Source organism: Perca flavescens, chromosome 5, assembly GCF_004354835.1.
Source record: "Perca flavescens isolate YP-PL-M2 chromosome 5, PFLA_1.0, whole genome shotgun sequence".
In the NCBI taxonomy this organism is placed as follows: Eukaryota; Metazoa; Chordata; class Actinopteri; order Perciformes; family Percidae; genus Perca; species Perca flavescens.
This window is the reverse complement of record NC_041335.1, coordinates 1,645,688-1,666,600: the sequence shown is the minus strand read 5'-3', so window position 1 is coordinate 1,666,600 and position 20,913 is coordinate 1,645,688. Positions and strand designations below refer to the sequence as shown.

At 38.7% G+C, this 20,913-nt stretch overlaps 1 protein-coding gene and 1 non-coding gene across 2 annotated transcripts; one reads left to right on the top strand and one right to left on the bottom strand.

The window, feature by feature from the left end:
- Nucleotides 1-386: 386 nt before the first annotated feature.
- On the bottom strand, nt 387-458 carry trnaq-uug (transfer RNA glutamine (anticodon UUG)). The gene has a single exon. It is a non-coding gene; the product is annotated as a tRNA-Gln (tRNA).
- A 3,914-nt stretch (nt 459-4,372) lies between these two features.
- On the top strand, nt 4,373-9,339 carry sub1b (SUB1 regulator of transcription b). Its single transcript, XM_028578012.1, has 5 exons — nt 4,373-4,506; nt 6,288-6,360; nt 6,921-7,040; nt 8,482-8,590; nt 8,781-9,339. The coding sequence occupies exons 2-5, from the start codon at nt 6,292-6,294 to the stop codon at nt 8,858-8,860; spliced, it is 378 nt and encodes a 125-aa protein (XP_028433813.1). The 5' UTR covers nt 4,373-4,506; nt 6,288-6,291; the 3' UTR covers nt 8,861-9,339.
- The last annotated feature ends 11,574 nt before the right edge of the window (nt 9,340-20,913 follow it).

The window sequence follows — 20,913 nt, the reverse complement described above, 5'->3', positions numbered from 1 at the left end:
TTTTATGTAAAGAAGTTAGAATTATCTTATTTCCAGCTTCTTAAATGTTAATATTTTCTAGTTTCTTTAACCCTCTAACAGTAAGATGAATGTCTGAGTTGTAAACAAAACAAGATATTTGAGTATGTCATCTGGGGCTTTGGAAAACGCTGATCAACATTTTTCACAGTTTTCTGATATTTACATTTTTAAAAATGTCAATAAGTGCACCATTATACTGTAGCACCAATGACCTCGTCAACTGTTTTAAGTCTCACTGGTACCTGAAACAACATGAGCCACCATTGTACTATTTGCTGTTTAAAATGTTTACAAATGTCACCCCATAATCCTGCTTTTAGCAGGATGTGGTAGATGGAAAGATTGCATTCTTTTACCTTAAAATCTGGTTCCACCGAGATTTGAACTCAGATCACTGGATTCAAAGTCCAGAGTGCTAACCATTACACCATGGAACCCAACATGGAAATGCTATGCGGGTTTGGTAGACAGTTTCTTACATAATCACCACCATGTATCATATAGAAGGCATACAACAATACCAAAAGATACAATGAAAAAGCAACCTGTTCTGGCTAACTCAAGTAATTTAGTAAGCTAAGCATTTGCAGAGGATGTGGGAAAAGGCTACTCAAGAATACGTTTTGAAGGTCTTGCTACAAACAATGACTAGATAGAAAGGATAGGAGAGCTGTATACAAACACAACTCTATATGGGTTGACAATCTAGAGGCTTTTAAAGGGTGCTACTGTGCTAGTAATTATGTATTTTGCATATATGCAGGTCTTCTAATATACAAAGAATCAATACATTTTCTTTCTCAATATCATGTTACAGGCAACAGTTCAAGAGAAAAACTCACGCCTCCAGAGGAGACTGCAACCTTAATGCAGCGCCTTTGACTGCTCGCCATCCTGACTGCATCAAGGGGTGTTTTATTGGAAATTTTGATTAATATTATGATATAGTACATCAAATATGTATTGATATAGAATATTTATGTATGTGAAGGTTCTTAGTCATCCATGTCATAGTTATCTATAGGCAAGGGTGCAAATCAAGGGCAACAGGACTTGGTAAAATGTGCTCCAAAGATGTTTTGTCTCTCATCCAAGGAACCCCTTCACTTCTTACTGAATGGTAGGGAAACCTAGTTATTTGACATCTTTGTGGTTGTCAAGATGATCGATACCGATCTGTTCATTACATTACATGTCATTTAGCTGACGCTTCTATCCAAAGCGACTTACAATTGCTACATATGTCAGAGGCCGCACGCCTCTGGAGCAACTACGGGTGAAGTGTCTTGCTCAGGGACACATTGGTTGATGCTCCCACACCAAAGGCATGTGACATATCCACTGTGCCATCAACACCCACCCACACTCATTAGTGCTCCCGGCTGTTGTAACAACTGTCATTATGGTTATTGGAAACACTGAAAGCCAAGTCTGATTGACCATCGTTGGCATTCTTAAATGTGACCAAATGTGAGCATTTGACAATTTTCTGTGAAGAGATGAAATGAAAGCATTGTAAGTAGAGGATAAGTGGTGTCGATGGCCTCGTCCTCTGTTAAGCGACGGTTTCTCTATTCTCTATATGGGTGTACAGGGCTTCCTTGACACCCCTCTCAAACCATCCATCCTCTCTGTCTGAAACGTGTACCTGGTGGTCTTCAAAAGTGTGTCCTTTATCTTCAGATGTAAGTAAACTGCTGAGTCTTGACCTGAGGCGTTGGCCCTTCTGTGTTTGGCCATGCATTTGTGTAACAGTTCTTTCGTTTCAGTAAGTAATAGTAATAAGTAATAGTACATTATAGTTCACTATACCATGTGTGGTAGATGGAAAGATTGCATTCTTTTACCTTAAAACCGGAAAGAATATGTTACAATTATTCAATATAGCCTTAAAGGTCCCATGGCATGAACATTTCACTTCATGAGGTTTTTTAACATTAATATGCCTTCCCCCAGCCTGCCTATGGTCCCCCAGTGGCTAGAAATGGTGATAGGTGTAAACTGAGCCCTGGGTATCCTGCTCTGCCTTTGAGAAAATGAAAGCTCAAATGGGCCAATCTGGAATCTTCTCCTTATGAGGTCAAAAGGAGCAAGGTTACCTCCACTTTCTCTGCTTTGCCTGCCCAGAGAATTTGGCCCACACATGAGAGAGAGACATCATGGCTTTCAAACAGCAAAGTGGCAGTTGGTCAAGGCCACACCCCCACCCTCCACCTTGCCCCCCCTCTCCTCCTCAATAGCTACAGACACAGAAATGGCACATCCTAAGGAAAGCTCATTGTGGGACTGGCTCTAGTGGCTGTAATTCTGCACCAAGGCTGAATTTCGGGAAAGAGACTTCAGATACAGTATTTAAGGGGAAGAGACCACAGTAAGGGGACCACTAAGGCCTAAAAGAGACTTCAGGGGACCACTAAGGCCTATATAAAAGAGACTTCAGATACAGTAAGGCCTATATAAAAAGAGACTTCAGGACCACCTAAGGCCTATATAAAAGAGGACCACTTCAGGGAGACCACTAAGGCCTATATAAAAGAGACTTCAGATACAGTATTAGGGGACCACTAAGGCCTATATAAAAGAGACTTCAGATACAGTATTAGAGGACCACTAAGGTCTATATAAAAGAGACTTCAGATACAGTATTAGGGGACCACTAAGGCCTATATAAAAGAGACTTCAGATACAGTATTAGAGGACAACTAAAGCCTATATAAAAGAAACTTCAGATACAGTATTAGAGGACCACTAAGGTCTATATAAAAGAGACTTCAGATACAGTATTAGGGGACCACTAAGGCCTATATAAAAGAGACTTCAGGGGACCACTAAGGTCTATATAAAAGAGACTTCAGATACAGTATTAGGGGACCACTAAGGTCTATATAAAAGAGACTTTAGATACAGTATTAGGGGACCACTAAAGTCTATATAAAAGAGACTTCAGATACAGTATTAGAGGACCACTAAGGCCTATATAAAAGAGACTTCAGATACAGTATTAGGGGACCACTAAGGCCTAAAAGAGACTTCAGGGGACCACTAAGGCCTATATAAAAGAGACTTCAGATACAGTATTAGGGGACCACTAAGGTCTACATAAAAGAGACTTCAGATACAGTATTAGGGGACCACTAAGGTCTATATAAAAGAGACTTCAGGGGACCACTAAGGCCTATATAAAAGAGACTTCAGATACAGTATTAGGGGACCACTAAGGTCTACATAAAAGAGACTTCAGATACAGTATTAGGGGACCACTAAGGCCTATATAAAAGAGACTTCAGATACAGTATTAGGGGACCACTAAGGCCTATATAAAAGAGACTTCAGATACAGTATTAGGGGACCACTAAGGTCTATATAAAAGAGACTTCAGATACAGTATTAGAGGACCACTAAGGCCTATATAAAAGAGACTTCAGGGGACCACTAAGGCCTATATAAAAGAGACTTCAGATATAGTATTAGGGGACCACTAAGGTATATATAAAAGAGACTTCAGATACAGTATTAGGGGACCACTAAGGCCTATATAAAAGAGACTTCAGATACAGTATTAGGGGACCACTAAGGCCTATATAAAAGAGACTTCAGATACAGTATTAGGGGACCACTAAGGTCTATATAAAAGAGACTTCAGATACAGTATTAGGGGACCACTAAGGTCTATATAAAAGAGACTTTAGATACAGTATTAGGGGACCACTAAGGTCTATATAAAAGAGACTTTAGATACAGTATTAGGGGGCCACTAAGGTCTATATAAAAGAGACTTCAGATACAGTATTAGGGGGCCACTAAGGTCTATATAAAAGCATCCAAAGAGTACAATGTCATGGGACCTTTAAAAAATGTGCAAATATTATATTCAACATTAAACTTTTGGTGAAGGAATGGATATATATGGATACATATTATTAGGCTTATTGTTTTAAAATGCAATCATTTTTCTTTAGGGGGGATGGGAATTCTTGCTTTGGACTTATCAAATAAAAGTCCCTGAAAAAAATGTATTGCTTCATTTGTTTATCTCAGGATGCATATGTGCATATTTATTCATGAAATGGTATTAACGTTACATAATTAAACCCTCCCTCCAGTCATTACACTGATCTGAGGAAAGTGTGTGTCCATTTGTCATTCAAATAACGTGGTTAACCTACTCCATTTTCCAATTTTCAGGTATGAGTTATAACTAAATCATTTTTATTTGTGTGTTTGGTAAACGAAAAGGTTTCAGATGTTTGTAGGTTTGGTAGGGGGAAACACATATCGACGGGGGAACAGCCATCGAGACAACACCGGGACGTTTCGGTGCGTCATAGATATATCTATGACGGTGCATTACGTTACTTGCGAACGCTTGCGAAGGAGACGTTTGAATTTTAGGCAGGCAGTCAGTAGCCTACTACTTCCTCGCACCGGAAAATCAGTCAGCTTTCCGCTTTCCGTCAAGAGATCCGCCAAACTCCATCCCATCATGTAAGCATTAACAGTTTGACATCAACATGCTAAAGGTTTGGTTTAATAGAAGAGCACGTCTGGGCTTTACTGCATGTTTACTGCTGTTACAGTGCACTGGCGGCTAATTAATGTTCTGCCAACGTTAGCCGCCGAGGCTAAACAATCCAAATAGCTTCTTACGTTAGCTTGCTAGCTAATGCCCATGTCTGTAGCCATACAAGCACAGTCTTGGCAGTGCAAACGATCGTTCAAACGCGGCCTCAGTGTGTGCATCACCGTGTATGACAAAGTCTTCAAGCCCTTCAGTTAGATGACATGTCATTGCAAGTTAAACTGTCTTTTGTTAAACGTAGAGAAACGTCCCAACACATTGCCAATGAATATCCTAAAGCTAAGTAACCTGCGCAGCTTCGTTAGCCCATAGAGAACGGGACTACTGGCATTGCTCTAGCTACATAGCTAGCTAGGTCGTTTAGCAACACTTTATAATCCTCAACGACTTATCTAACCATCTGGATGAAAATATATTGTTAACCCTTAGATTCAACAGCTCGGCTCACAGTTTCTCACTTCTTTATGACCAGTGAAAAATATTTTTTTGAAAGCTAAGGTGCAGTTTTTTTTTCTGTCCGGACAATTGACAGTCAGTTACATTTGGGCAAGCACACTAAACTGTTTCGGTATTGTCATCTTACAGTGGACTTTTCTGCCTGACTTTAGTTATAGTGAATTTGAAGTGTAGTGAACTAGGCCCGCACGATTCGGGGAACAATATGAATCACGATTTTTTTTTTTTTTAGCTTAGAATTGATATCACGATTCTCTGCCACGATTTGTTTCTCACGAAATGTCATGTTTATTGCACACATGAACCATGACAGAACAAAACAAATTCGCAGTACCAAACATAGATTTTTTTGGCACCTATAGCAGATTGTGCATCACCACAAGCCTGTATACACTGAGGCTTCAATGAATAAAGAAAATAAAGTACATACTGGCCATTTAAGTAGCCATAAATAATGACCTAACACATTGAACTAAATATGGCCCTGATACAGGCTCTATCTGAACTCCTTGAACATGTCTTTACATAATTAAAACATGTCAATGTCAAATGCTTTCAATACATTAATTGAAGGAGGAATTAAAAAATCGAAGTCATTTAAAAATTAAATCACAAACTGGTGAATCGAGATCGCAATCTTATAACGATTTATCGTGCAGGCCTATATTGAACTATTTAGGCTAGTGGCTTCTCATTTTCACTGGTCAGACACCTGTTCTTTACTTTACCTGCAGGCTTTCTGTCTCAATTAGTGAATAATGTATTTATAAATATAATAATGAAATAAATACAGCTAAGATAATAAGTATTACATTCTTTGATGACAGTCCAATGTTTGTCCTACAGAATATATTTGTTTGTTACAGAACCAGCTCCTATAATATGCCAGTGTCTAAATGCTGTACAGACACAAATGTTAATGTCAAACAGCATGGCACATATGTTATTACCTGCTCTGTTCAAATGACATTTTTTAATTTTTTATTCTATCTTAATACAATGCTAACATGCCCAATGTAGAGTTAGTGGTCACTTTAATCATTCCTCCTTTCCATATATAGTGCATATGGATAAATTGTCCTTGTGCACATTAGCTTTTTGCCTTATATTCTGTTTAAGCTACACAGACCGAATAATGTCATTACCCTTTTAGGGTAATAAACCTGTCATGCATATGTCACTTTCATGTTTTGTACTGAAATAGAGGTCTGATATTTGATCCCTGTCTCAGCAAAATGCCCAAATCAAAGGAAGTGCTGTCCTCCACATCTGGAAGTGACTCTGACAGTGAAGTAGAGACCAAGGTTTGTCCTTAATACTCATTTCTGATGTGTTTACTTTATCCAGGTACTTTTAATATGTATTGGCCCATCAAAATGAAGCTCTGAATGCAGAACCTATTTTGAGATAGACAATGTTGGGCAGCTACAGTTTGGACACTTCAAGGCTAGATGGCGTGACACTTTGCAGGTTGAATACAAATGAGGATAAATTGATTTAGAAACTATTTATTTTCTTTTCTTTTAAAAAAGGTTAATGATACAAGCCTGTGGACATTAACACTGAATACAGAAGTCAACTATGAGCAGGGATGGGTATATTTAGGAATTTGTTAAAATAAATAATGCAATAAATAAAGTCTTTTCCTTGGCACAGTTAGACACAAGTGCTTCCTTGAACTGATTTTCTTATTAAAATCATTTTTTCCTAATCTGCTAATACTAACAATGTAGAAATGCTGTACTATTCCACTTTATCTATTCGAGTTAGCCCTGCACTATAAATCGCGTACATTTAAGGTCTGTGGAAAGGACAGGATGAGGGGCAAGAATTAAGAAGTATTTTTTATATTTATTTTTTTTAGGCAAAGAGAAAGAAGTCAAATCCACCAGAGAAACCAGCCAAGAAACCAAAGAGCGGCGAGAGTTCCAAGCCAGGTGGCTCATCCAAGGGCAGCGGCAATGGCGATGACAACATGTTCCAGGTGGGCATCACAGGCATGGGTGTAATTTTCGGGGGGGATTGGAAATGTTGAACCCAAAGTTACGCCCTTGATCACAGGCATACTGTAGTTAAAGATGTTTGGATGGGGAATTGCGCTTGCAGCCATTGTGTACTTTTAACAATTCTTTATTTATTCAATAGATCAATTTTCAATGTAGGTGATAGATAGGATTATGTAAAATTGATTACTTAAATAGACTAGAACAGGAATCATCAACGGAGGGTCCGGGACCTTAATTTAAATTATTTTCAATTTTTAAACATTCTTTCATAAAAATTCTTAACATGAATCCAACATAATTAGAAAATATAAATCCCCACTGCTTACTGGCCTATTGGTAAGGTAGTCCCTAAGGTAGCCATCCACAGATCCAGTTCATCCTAAATATTTACTGTATCACATGTATGTTTTAAAATAAAAACATGATTTAGAAAACCACGCCAGTAATTATAAGGCTATTTTAAAAGTTTAGTATTCTATGCACTAAAAAGGTATGTATAAAGGCTTTAGGACGCCCGTACAAGTTATTGTAGGCCCAGTTTAATATGCTACTTAATTTTATACAATATATGTAGTAGGGGGTCCCTGCTCCATCTCTCTCTAAGTTAAGCATCCATGGCTTAAAAAATGTTGGAGATCAAATTATGTGTTTATTTGGTTGTAATTCACTGTTACACAAGTTTCTCATTTTGTTTAGTATGTCTGCTCTTGATTGCTTATAGTAAATCCAGAATGCTGCCGCAAGGCTACTCACTAGGTCAAAGTCGCATATATTATTCAATTTAAACGTTTCTCACTTTTTTTCCTCACGTTTCTCAAGCACAGCGCATTGCACGGTCAGGCTCCTACATACATATCTGTCTGAACTACTTCACCCATATTCCTCAGCTCACTGTCTTAGGTCTAATATGTTAAATATACTATCTGTTCTGGTCTGCTTAAGGCCCGTGGTGATCAGTCTTTTCAGTCCGTAGCACCTAAGCTATGAAATGCTCTGCCTCTTCCCTTACGGTTTGTTTTTGTGGACTCTTTTAAAAATCAGATAAAGACCTACCTTTTTAGTTGTTCGGCTGACTTTTCTGCACTTTTTTTATTATGTAATTTTAATTGTGTATTATGTTCTTTTGTATGCCTTTTTTTAATGTAATTTAAAAGCACTTTGAGATTTTATTCGTGAAAAGTGCTTCATAAATATCTTTGAACAGCACAATCTTTTGTCAGGTTATTGTTTGCCATTGCAAATAACATTTCAGGTCAATACCTTCAATTATTTTTTCCTTCAGTTTTTGTGAGAACAGAGTTGTTGTTGAGTACTTGTTGGATAATATTGTATAATATATAATAATATTGATAAGGCCTTAAAATGTACTTCTCCTAAAAATGTTTTGTGCAGAAAAGTGAAGTAGTTTGCTTCTTACAGATTGGAAAGATGAGGTATGTCAGCGTTAGGGACTTCAAAGGCAAAGTCCTGATTGACATCAGAGAGTACTGGATGAACCAAGATGGGGAGATGAAGCCGGGGAAAAAAGGTAATCGCATCTGTAAGCCCTGCATATATGCTAGAGATGTTTTTATGATCAGTTTCAGTGATCTACATGCGGTTCATATTTATCTGAAGAAGTACCCCAGGACCAGGAAAGATGTACTACATGTGATGTTTTTACTGGTTTGCTGTTGTGGTGTAGGATGCACTTTGAACCTGTTTTACATTGCTTGTAGGTATCTCCCTGAATCCTGAACAGTGGAACCAACTGAAGGACCAGATTTCAGAAATTGATGACGCTATGAAGAGAATATAAGCATTCCTTTCGATGTGATCTGTTGAACTTATTCCTTTTAAGTTAGTTGGCTGATCAGTTTTGTAAAAATCCTGGATTTGTTTTCTAATGGACTTGTTTAGTTTGTAGTTGTATAGACCTAGAGTCGTCTGCATACTCTGGTTTTCGGTGTGAAACTTGTTCTTGAGCTGTTGAAGGAAAGGGATGGGTGGATGAGTAGGGGGTGGGTAGAGCGTATCAATACAGTGATGTTTTTTATTGAATAATAAAAATGAGGCACTAGCTTAATATTGTTGTTCACTGTGTAAGTCCATTGTCACAGTTTGACTATCTTGAATTTTAGGACTCTGTTTGATTTGACCTTTGTAATACGTAGCACCCAACATCAGTGCTCTTCATTTCAGAAAGCCGATCCAGTCTGTCATGTTGTACCTGCAGGGGATTAGAGCCGTGGTGACCCATGGGTTAGGTTTCGAAATTAAATGATACTATCAAACAAATTGTCAAATGATATTATTGAAAGCATTGTATTAGACTTGCATTACCTGCAACTAAGGCTGGGCAATAATTCAATATGATAATTTAACCGTCTTTCAATGGAATCATATCGCGATGAAATCATATATCGAGATATTGTGATATACAATTGCGTCTAAATTGATAAGCCCATACTGACTCAGTTTTCTCAGAAAATCTGTTGTGAAACATTTTGGGGGATTATTTGAAGAATTACAGATTTGTTTTAACATGACCTTGTTGTGCATGCGTGTAAACATAGTCAGTATATAGCTGAAAAAAACATTTTTTTCCTCTATAATTTCACTTGAAACTGTTTACAATATTGATTATTTGTTTAAAATCTCATTGTAAAAAATATTTTGTGAAAGCACCAATTGTCAACACTACAATATCATCGATGTATTTGGTCAACAATATCATATCATCTGATTTTCTCCATATCACATACCACTTGTCTATCACTTGTCAGTCATAAAGAACAGGAGGCTTGTGTGTCCTTGGTGTGTAAGGCCAAAAGTTGTAGGCCTATATACAGTATAGTGTTTCTCAAACTTTATCAGACCAAGGACACTTGCCCAATAAAAAAAAAACAACTCACGGACCACAGAACTGCCAAATTGTCCCCCAAAACAATAGACCAGCCAAATAAAATGACAGTTCTACAAATAGCTTATTCACTTATTGTCTGTTGCCAAGAATGGTGCTGCTGAGGCTGAGACATCAGGCAAGCAATGTCTGTCAGAAGCCATCAATCCATCTTATAACAATAACCGTAAACTTTATTCCTCCATATATCCTTTGAATGTCACGCTGAGGATCATTTGTGACATAAATCGGAGGCATTGTTGCAAAATGGACGGCATTATTGTTGAAATTAAACAACACAGCAGAACAGCCAATTTAAATAATTCGTTAGCATTTACACAATATTGGAAAACAACACTTCTATGCACCTCACTAGGCTTTGGAGTTGCTGGGAGACAGTTTGGGAAACAGAATATTAAATAAAACATTGTTTACCAAATCTACTCATGGACCACCAAGGGTCACTCACTTAATATTCACTATAATAAACACTCATAGGCCAGGCCTATGTATAAGTCTGAAGTATTTATTTTTATGTAAACAAACAATGAATTATTGCACTTATTGCAAAAAGCCTGGCTTGAATGAGCCGAACAAACACAACCAGGTTAGTTGTTAAGTAGGTCCAACTTTAAATGTAGGTGATAGATAAAGTATGCAAATGGATTAAAGAACACAACAGGAAGTGGAAAATAAAGATATATTTATGTAAATTTAAACTTTGGAGCTTCTGGCTTTAACAAGGTCTCATTCTCTAACAGATTTGGTGTTGAGATGTACACAATTCCTAAAAAATCATCCCGAAAAATGTGTGATGATGATTTGAGTATGCAGAAAGTTTTGAACAATACAGGAGAAGAATTATTTCCTTTACATGAATAAATAAACACATTTGCACCATGAATTGATGCAGAAAATGCAGAAATTGTTGCATACAAATTCACCAGAATGCAGGAAATGTGTTTGACATACATAATTTTGTGGGGGAGGACACCCAAACACCCCCAGTTACAATGTGTCCCCCAATTTTGAAACCAAACCTACGCCCTTGTGTTCTAGTGGGCCGACGTGAGGCCTTCGTCGCCACTAGATACCGGCCGTCTGCTTTGTGTGTCAAGGCCTTTATGGACAAGCTGTTGTGGAATTGCCAGCAAACTTTCTGCAGTGAGACCATTTCCCTGAACCATTAGCGTAGTGTCCAGACTCTAGGTAAAGTTCACATCATCTTGCTGCCTGCGGAGAAGAAAAGGGTGATGGAGGGTGTTTGAACAACATTTACTGTTTACTAGTAACCTGTCAAGTAAGGACAGGGGAGTGGAGTACATGTTGACATTTCCCAGGCATTTCTACTGTGTGGCCGTGTTTCCAACAAGGAGTGACAGCTAACAAAGCCACACAAACATTCAAACATTTAATCTGACGCTTGTATGCCTGCACCGTTCACTCTTTGCTCTTTTGGCACAAATGACTAGAGAGAAGTCAACAGTTGAAGTGCTGGAAGCCAAAAACAATGATGCTCTTCGTTCTGGTTTTGGAGATTGTGCATTACCCTGGGAGTATAAAAAATGTGCTGTTTATTATTTATGCTTCCATGTCACTTGGGTATGCAGTTCATGAATGATTGACACAGATGTGCTATGGAAATGACAAAGTGAAATCACAGAAGTCTTACTTTTCTCTTACTGCTCTTACTTAAACTTAAGAGCATTTTGAGTCTAATGATTTGAAAGAGGGCTATTGTATGAAATCCCTAGTTTTGGCCATAATTTGGACTATTCCATGCCTATGGAGAGAGATTTGTCTCAATATTATTTGTGTAAACAGATTGACTATCTGTGTGTAAATGTGTAATCTGTACATATAAAAACACATTCCACAACTACAAAAGATTGTAATTTGTAAACTCAGAAAAATATTATGCAAATATAAAACTCATCTGCAAATACACAAATAGTTCCACAAATAAAAAAATATATATTTGTAAGTACATTACATACATTTACAAATTAATGAAAAATTATTCTTTCGAACGGGCATTGTAAACATTCAATATTTGTCGTGAATATCCAGATTATTATTTGTTCAAGGATGCCTTTTTGCACTAAATTGTGATTATTGCATCAGCATTTTTCCATATTCATCCTGCACCGATGTTAAGCCAATAGAGGGCAGCATAAACCAGCTAGTGGTATATCTGTTCACCACTCTTCCCATTCTACAGTATGTGGATGTGGATCTTACTCTTTTAACATTCCTGTATTACATAATATTGTTATTGGAAAAAACTATGCACAATCATTTCTTCATCATAGTCAGTTACCTGCACTTTCCAACTGAGGACAGGAAAGTCTAACCTCAGCATACCAGTGATAGCATTCACAGTGTCCCTAATAGATATTATTCTAAAGTTTGTGAGTGGAAGTAAAAGTGAAAGATTTTTTACTTCTATGTTTCACCAACTTCTTACTCTAGCAGTTTGATAAACACAGGCCCTGAGATGCAAACATGCACACAGATGCATAGAGCCTTCCTGTTTCTTCCCATAGCAGCTGTGTCAGCTGTGATCAACTCGTTAAATCTTTCAGCATTTTACTCTGCTCCCATTCTGATTCTCTTTCTCCCCTCATTACCACCTGTTCATCATCAATGCTTTGAAAGTCTGTCATCAGCCTGGAAACAAGCTTTACCTGCTGAAGACTGCGTATAACCAACACAGCCAACTCACGCTGCATAGGCACTGCTGACACAGCTCTGCATGTATACGTAGCAACCCATAAGGCCCTGGGACATGGTCATCAGCCTACGTACATTACGTCCCTTTCCTGAGCCACATTAGCCAGCTCTGACTGGGGGATAAGGTAAAGGTACTTTATTTGTCACATACATGTAGCAAAATTCATTCTCTGCATTTAACCCATCCCTCAAGGGAGCAGTGGGCAGCCAATGACAGCGCCCGGGGACCAACTCCAGATCTGAGCTAGTGCCTAGATCAAGGGCACTGACTGGAGAACCTAGTACATGTTTTTGACGGTGGGGGAAACCGGAGCACCCGGAGGAAACCCACGCAAACATGGGGAGAACATGCAAACTCCACACAGAAAGGCCCGGAACCACCTGGATTTGAACACAGAACCTTCTTGCTGCGAGGCCACAGTGCTAATCACTGGGCCACCGTGCTGATCCCGAGGCGTTCCTAGGCCAGGGTGGAGATATAATCCCTCCACCTAGTCTTGGGTCTTCCCCGAGGCCTCCTCCCAGCTAGCTGGATATGCTGTTGCCCCAAATTCTACTTGCCTAAGTACATGAAATCTTCCTTCTGACGAAACCTCACCAACAAGGCCTCGGGCCCCCACTGACACTGACTCTCAACGCCCCCCATCCCTAGTCTCCACACTTGCACTAACTTCATCCTGGACTTTACATTGCCCATTGCACATACTATTCTTTGCAAATTCTGCATTCAACCCATTGCAGCCTCTTTTCTCTTTTTCTTATGCAACAGTTATTTTGTATGTATTATTTGTTTTTCTGTATTTATTGTTTATTTCATATTAATATTTGACATGTTTCTTTGTGTATGCAACTTTCACCAAGACAAATTCCACATAAGTGTACTTAATGTGGCATTTCTGAAACCGTTTTATGGAAGCAGCCCTTCATAGACAAGTAGACAAGCATGCAACTTTAAGAAGACAGAAAGAACGTTTTGGAAAGCCTGTCCAATATAACATTGGTCAACACGTTATGTGAAACAACATGTATAGTACAATAAATAATATATAATAATAGTTTGAGCTCATTAATTGTAGCGGCTGCTTTCTTATGAGCTGTTATCTCTGGACACACATTTGACAGGATGTTATGCCTCTTGTTTTTGCATTACTCAGGGGTACAAATGATAAGAGTAAAGTTGATATCATTTTATATCCAATCTATATCCACTCATCTACTTTGTTTGCACTTGTTAATGTAGTTCTAAATTACCCGTGAATTGTTTTCCTCCTTAGATACCTCCTCTATCTGCAGCAGACTTTCCTTCTTGGTCCAGTATATTTCCAATGTCTTATAAAAACAGGAAATGGCTCCGTCTTTTCCAGAAACATATTTATTTACCGACAGTTATTTATTTATTTCCGGTTGTGTTTTCTTGTTACACTTATGATTCACTTATGTAACCCATGTAATGCAGCTATTACCAGTGTACCCTTTCATTGATAGGTTTCATTAAAGTGACTATAAGTAACTTCATACAATGATCTTAAATGACCTGTAACAGCAAACGAGACTATCAGTGAAAAGAACGTTATTTTTATATAGTTTTTAGTAAGGCATCTGACCGGGTCCGAGAATGATTTGGTTTTACACTGTTTATATATATATATATATATATATATATACTCTTGGTGGGCGGCCGTCTGCCGCTGCAGGTTGGGAGAGAGACAGAGACAGAGATACAGATGGGCCCATTTACAGTGTTTCTAGTGTTTTGTGCATAAACGATGATAATTAATTGATATAGTTATTATGCATACTTTTTCCTCCAAGAAAGCGGAACAAGACATATATATATATATATATATATATATCTTTTTGTTCTTATATGTATTTTATGTAACGTGAGCCTGCCCCGTCAAAGAAAAAGTTCTGTCACTTGTGACACTTCCAGGATTGCTCCGTTGCCACCGGAAAATTTCAGGGTAAATCCAGACAGCTAGCTAGACTATCTGTCCAATCGGAGTTTTCTGTTGCACGACTAAAACTACTTTTGAACGTACACATGTTCCACCAAAACAAGTTCCTTCCTGAGGCTATTTAGCAGAGGCTACGTGGCTTTTCTCCGGTGCTTATCACCGTACAAGACGATTGTGATTGGTTTAAAGAAATGCCAAAAAACCAGAGCACGTTTTCCTCCCATCCCCAAATGCTGTGTGGACTAGCCAGACCCTCCTCCAGCGCGCTTTGGAGGCCACCTCTGATCATGCGCCTTGAAAATGTAATGTAAATGTGTTTTTAACTCTAAATGTTTGTCACATCTCTGTATAAGCACCTGACTCACTTTATGTAACATTTCTGTCACACTTCAAATTGACTAAAGTCTCAACTGAATGCTGTCACAAAACCATAAAGACAACAGAGAGAATAGATATATGTCTTGTTCCGCTTTCTTGGAGGAAAAAGTATGCATAATAACTATATCAATTAATTATCATCGTTTATGCACAAAACACTAGAAACACTGTAAATGGGCCCATCTGTATCTTTGTCTCTGTCTCTCTCCCAACCTGCAGCGGCAGACGGCCGCCCACCAAGAGTCGGGGCCGTCTGATAGTTCCGTCTGTTTAAACTTAAGGAAGTCTTTCCTCGCCGCTGTCGCACCAAATGCTTGCTGTTTTGGGAATTGTTGGGTCTTTGTAAATTATAGAGTGTGGTCTAGACGTAATCTGTAAAGTGTCCTGAGATAACTCCTGTTATGATTTGACACTATAAATAAAATTGAATTAAATTTGAGGAGATTTGATGACGAGATACTTCTCGTGTGAGATTAGTCTGTAAAAATGATTTGAGGTTTCCCCTCAATGTGTGGGGCAAAACACGTAAAAAAGTAAAACCACAATAATAACCTGAACGGATGTCTTATGGATCAAATAATGCACTTCCAGAACATACAGGCTGTGAGCAAATAATATGTAATTGTCCTTGTTATTCTATGTTTGTCTACACAGATATTATCCAAAAGGCAGCAAATGCTCTGGTAAATGATAGAATGATGAATAAAAATAAAGCATAGTGGATTCACTGTGGAGCTCACAGTGTACAATTTTCTTATGCCCAAAAATATATTACGGTTTCTAAAAGAACATCCGTTCTCCAGTGAACAATGACTTCCCCTGCACTGAACAGACTGAACAACACGCATCAGACATGAACATTTGACGTTGGAAGTGCTTGATTACAGTTAATGCTAAATTCTTCTAACCTTTCAACTAAATCTACAATAGACCTTTTTCACAGCAGACATGTTGAAATGTCATAGTAGGAAAAGCAGGTGTGTTCAAAACCATTACTGATGGCTGTATTCCACTTAGGAGAGGTCCTGGTATTGTGCATGCTGACTCACTGAAATATCTTACTGGGACACTTGATGGAACTGAGCCATCGTTAAGGTTATCAGTCTCAGTTGTGCTTTTCCTACTATGACAAGTCAACATGTCTGCTGTGAAAAAGGTCCATACCTGCATGACAACTATGGGATGGTTAAAAGAATAATGATAATATGGTTACAGTATGTTTAGGGTTAGCCAACCAAAACACTTGGTTAAGGTTAGGGAAAGGTTGGTTATGATAAAAAATAAAAGTTTATTGCTGGTCTGTAACAGAGAGTAAACACCACTAGCATTTAGGTTAGATGCACGACATGTTCATCCTTTACTGCATCATCCACACCACACATTACTTTCAATACAGGAAGTAGGAGTCTCAGACCAGAAGTCTCAAAATCTGCTGGACATCTTGTAGCGTGCTCGTATGATTTATCCATCGCAAATCTTTGGCTCAGTGGTGCTGCAACCAAAAGTGAATGAGGAAGGAATGTAATCTTGTTAAGGAGAATGGCATGTGAAATACCAAAGTGGTTTAAAGCCTTTAGGTTTGGGTGGGTGAGTATCTGTATATCACAATGAACTGAGACAGCTGGGCTCTCATCTGTGTTTCATAAATCTACTGAGAAGCACCCCCCCTGTGGGTTTAAAGGTACACTTGATAAACATCTGCCTATGCTTTGGGTTCTGCACATCTTAGATATATCTTTATATCTAATATAGCATCTAAGAAAGGTGTAGCTGAAAGCTTCATTTCAATTACACTTAGGAAACAAAATTGGGAAGACAGATCAAGAGAAAGCAGTACATTCTGTCAATCATAAAACAAATCCAGTCTTGAAATTTGAAAACCATTGACTATCAGATTGCAGATAACGGCATAACCCATATATGTACATCCATACAGGAAACACATTGAGCATAAGCAGACATGTTGTAGCATCAGGTTGGAATGCATGTCTAAAGGGGGCAGTTGAACAGTGTTAATGAGAAACCATGTTGATTTATAGCATCTGTTACTGCTTTTAGTTGTAGCAGCTCCAATCACCCTTACAAGAAGTGAGGTGGGCAAACAAAGACCGGTCAAACTTTTTCTTTGCAAGCGCAGCTAATTGACATTCCTGTTGTCAAAGTAACAAGTCAAGAGGAAACTGCTAAGCTACTAAGCCTAATACACAGTTTCCTTGGTAACCGTTGGTGTGGAGGCAGCTGTAGGCAATTCTCAACAATTTCCATGTGACAACTCTCTTCAAACTGGTTAGGAGTAGGCTATTTTTACACTTTAGACTGAGTAGCTCCATGAGTGTGATGGTCGATAACTGTAAACCGATGTCAGAAGTATTTTTGGAATTTTATCCACTGTTTATACACCTGCTACTGAGACACAGTACTTCCAAACCATGTAAAAAAAAATGAATGTAGACTCCCAAACTTAAAATCATACAGATGTTACTTTTTGCAGTCTGTGCGTGTGTTTCTGTCCGTGAGGGTGAGGGGGTCTATAGATAAGTGTAAAAAGTCGATGAATTACACATATACTCCACTGCATAGACTCTTTGCTCCCTAGGTTGCTTATTGTTATCACTCCAACACAGGCACTGTAGGCCTATAGGATAATAGATAGGCCAATACATTTTATTATGGCGAAACACTGCAAAATGTTATAAATTGAGTAGCTTGTATGTAATACCCTTATAGTTGTTTGCATGCATTAATTTCTGCTTCCAGCATACTTTAGGTGAGAGATGGGTATGTCCTGCCATCTGGGGCATAGGTGGATAGGTACGTATGTCTTACCTCTGCACAGCTATCACAGTTTCACGTGCCACATATTCTGCATTGAATTTGAGTCTGGACTCCAGGACACTCCAGTGGATTAACATTTTTGGTTTTGAATACTTTCCTGTGCAGCTTTGGCTTTACATTTGGTCTTGTTTTTTTGCTGGAAAATAAATGAGTAAGTCCTGGACTGCAGCTCTTCCGGAGCCTATTTTATAAATTTTATTTATTGATATAGCCCAATATCAAAAATCACAAATTTGCCTCTTTAGGCTTTACATTCTGTCCAGCATACGAAACCCTCTGTCTTTTTTGACCCCTTTAAAAGGGAAACAAATGGAAGAAACCTCAACGACAACAACTGGGGAGGGATCTCTCTCCCAGGATAGACAGACGTACAATAGATGTAGACTGTAGACTGTATGTTATTTACGAGCTTAATAGCCACTAGCCTTTTTCCTATGCTCCCCAGGCTTTATGAGTGTAACATGACTGAATCAGTTAGGACTGCAGACAGCCTCAGGTATGCCTCAGGTATCATGGAATGACCATATCTGGTGATTTTCTCTGTGAGCAGTGTTGGTCATTAATTTGCTGAGTGCCCATGGTGTTTAGATTTTGCAGTAAAAGATAAAACTCTGTGTTGACATTATGCAGTTGCATGTGAGGCTGTGAAACAGTGCCATCCAGGCGGGATGTTTGGAGTGATGCCTGAGCTTTGATTGGTATCAATGTTGTAAACATCACAGAAGGAGCCACTCAGCGTTAGCCTCAACAAAGAAAGCTCATGTTGGCCATTTCCCTATAATCCTATCAGAAAGTCTATGATGTTGATTTGGATATTATCCATCTGGCCCTCATCTGTTGACATGGATGACGTCAAAAACCTTTTATCAGATAGAATTCTCACACTATACATGGTCAAGTTGACAATTTGCAATGGAATGCATCCCCTCTCAGCTTCGGAAGAAATGGCTTCCTTCCTTTTTTACTTTATACTTCCTGTCTCATTAGTGCCGTACAGGCCTTATGGTTGTTTTGCTTTCCTTCTGCATACCATGGTGTTTTTTCATATGTCTGAGCTAACTAAATCAATCATACATCTTTACTTCATTTTAAAATAATTTGTCTTTCACAAATTAATCAGTAAATACTGTGATTTCAAAGGAATGTTTCTGATACAGTAACTGAAAAGGAAGTCTGCAGGAATTTAGTGGTTTCTAGTCCATGACATAAAAAAAAAACATTTTAAGTTTTAGGACTGTTCAAAAAGGCAGCATCCTGGAACATTTACAAAGTTTTTTGTCACACTATGCAGCAAAAGGTTAGTCTCAAAGTCCTCTAAGTGAACAACAAAGTAGTGGGCCATGGTTATTACTTTATTAAACATAGCATACTCAGTGATGTAGTGGTTCCTGGAGAAGTTGGTATACTGAATTTATTGTTGTTGTTTTTTAAAGTGGCCTGTCCAGCAAAGAATGAACGCTGTGTTAAAGGTAGTGACATGTAAGACTGCTCTTGGGCCAGTGGTATTTGCACATTGTCATGTAACTTCTGCTGCTTGACTTCAGGGAGTAAGGATCTTTCTGAAATCAACATTAGCCACAGAGAAGAGGTGCATATGTTGCAATCAATACTGGCCCACATAGGGTGAGACAAATACATGCGCATTTTGACTGAACTTTTCCTTATTCCTTAGTCCATCTACACATGGAAGTTGGACAACTATTCTGTCATCTTGCAAGTAGTCTATGGGCCACTAGTTTCTTTAGTCTCCTGGAACAGCTGATTTGCAACAGATAGTGTAGGCCAGAATGTGCCACCATTATATAATTAACATTATTTATCAAGAGGCCGTTTGCAAATATTACTGGTCCTGCACAGGCCTGATGTGAGATGTAGTCAAGATGAGGCTAACATGGTGTTTCAGTCAGAGATTAGTTTCTTTTTAACAAACATTCAAATATCATCATAATTCCAAGAATTTAACAGTATATTTGAAACAATGAGTTAAAATGTTTTATTTAGTTACAATGAACAAACATATATTTTACAAAATGTTTAAACCTGTCACCAGTGTTGTCAGGAAATGCAGGGCCCAAAATCAGAACGCAACAGATCAGTTCTAAGGCAGTCCAACACAGTTTATTGGTTGCCCAGGAAGGGGGACAGGGTTAAGGAGCATTGGCAGCAGGCGGAGTGGCAGAAGCAAGATTTGGCGTTAACAAGGTAACTTCAGGTTCAACCCAGGGTTTTCTGTACCTCGACGGTGGATCACTTGTTACCGGGTTCAATCGCCGTGGTAACTTAGGCCGGTTACACACTGGCTGCGTGGCGTGAGCGTGGTGTTTCTGCTGCGTGGCGGCTGCGTGGCGTTTTCTACGTCTTTACACACCAGAAAGGTGTCTGACGCGGCGCTGCTGCTGCTAGCCTTGTCTGGACACATGGATGTTTCCCATTGATAAAATGAAATACCATGTTAAACTTAAATATATACTGATATGATTACAGCAAAGACGTCTGCAGTATTGACGGCAAAATAGTCTACTGAATATTTTGTTCTGTATTGACGGTGCAATATTAGAAAATCGATTTTTTTTTATATTACATTTATATATCTGCATTTATATCAAAACCTAGAGACTTTCAAACATCAACATGTCATTTATTAATATGTATTTGTGTCTAAATGACATATAAACATCTTTCCTATTATATTTAGCCTGGAAACGCTTCCAACACGTGTCGAAAAATAGGCGTCGGTCCTATTTCTAGCATGCACGAGTTTTTGGCACGGATCAAGCCGCGCCTGAGACGTGTGTGTCACGCAGGCAGTGTGCACGCTCTAACCTGTTAACATGGGAGCCGGAATAGTGTGTAACCGGCCTTATGCTGAACACCTACCTTATGTTGGAGATTAGAGATCAACCGGTGTTAAAGCACCGCCTACTGACCAATCAATACTCGGTTGATAACGGCGTCACCGTTCTTAGAAGATCAGGCGGAGCTCGGTGCATGGAGAGAGAGAAAGAGAGAGAGAGAGAGAGAGAGAGAGAGAGAGAGAGAGAGAGAGAGAGAGAGAGAGAGAAATAG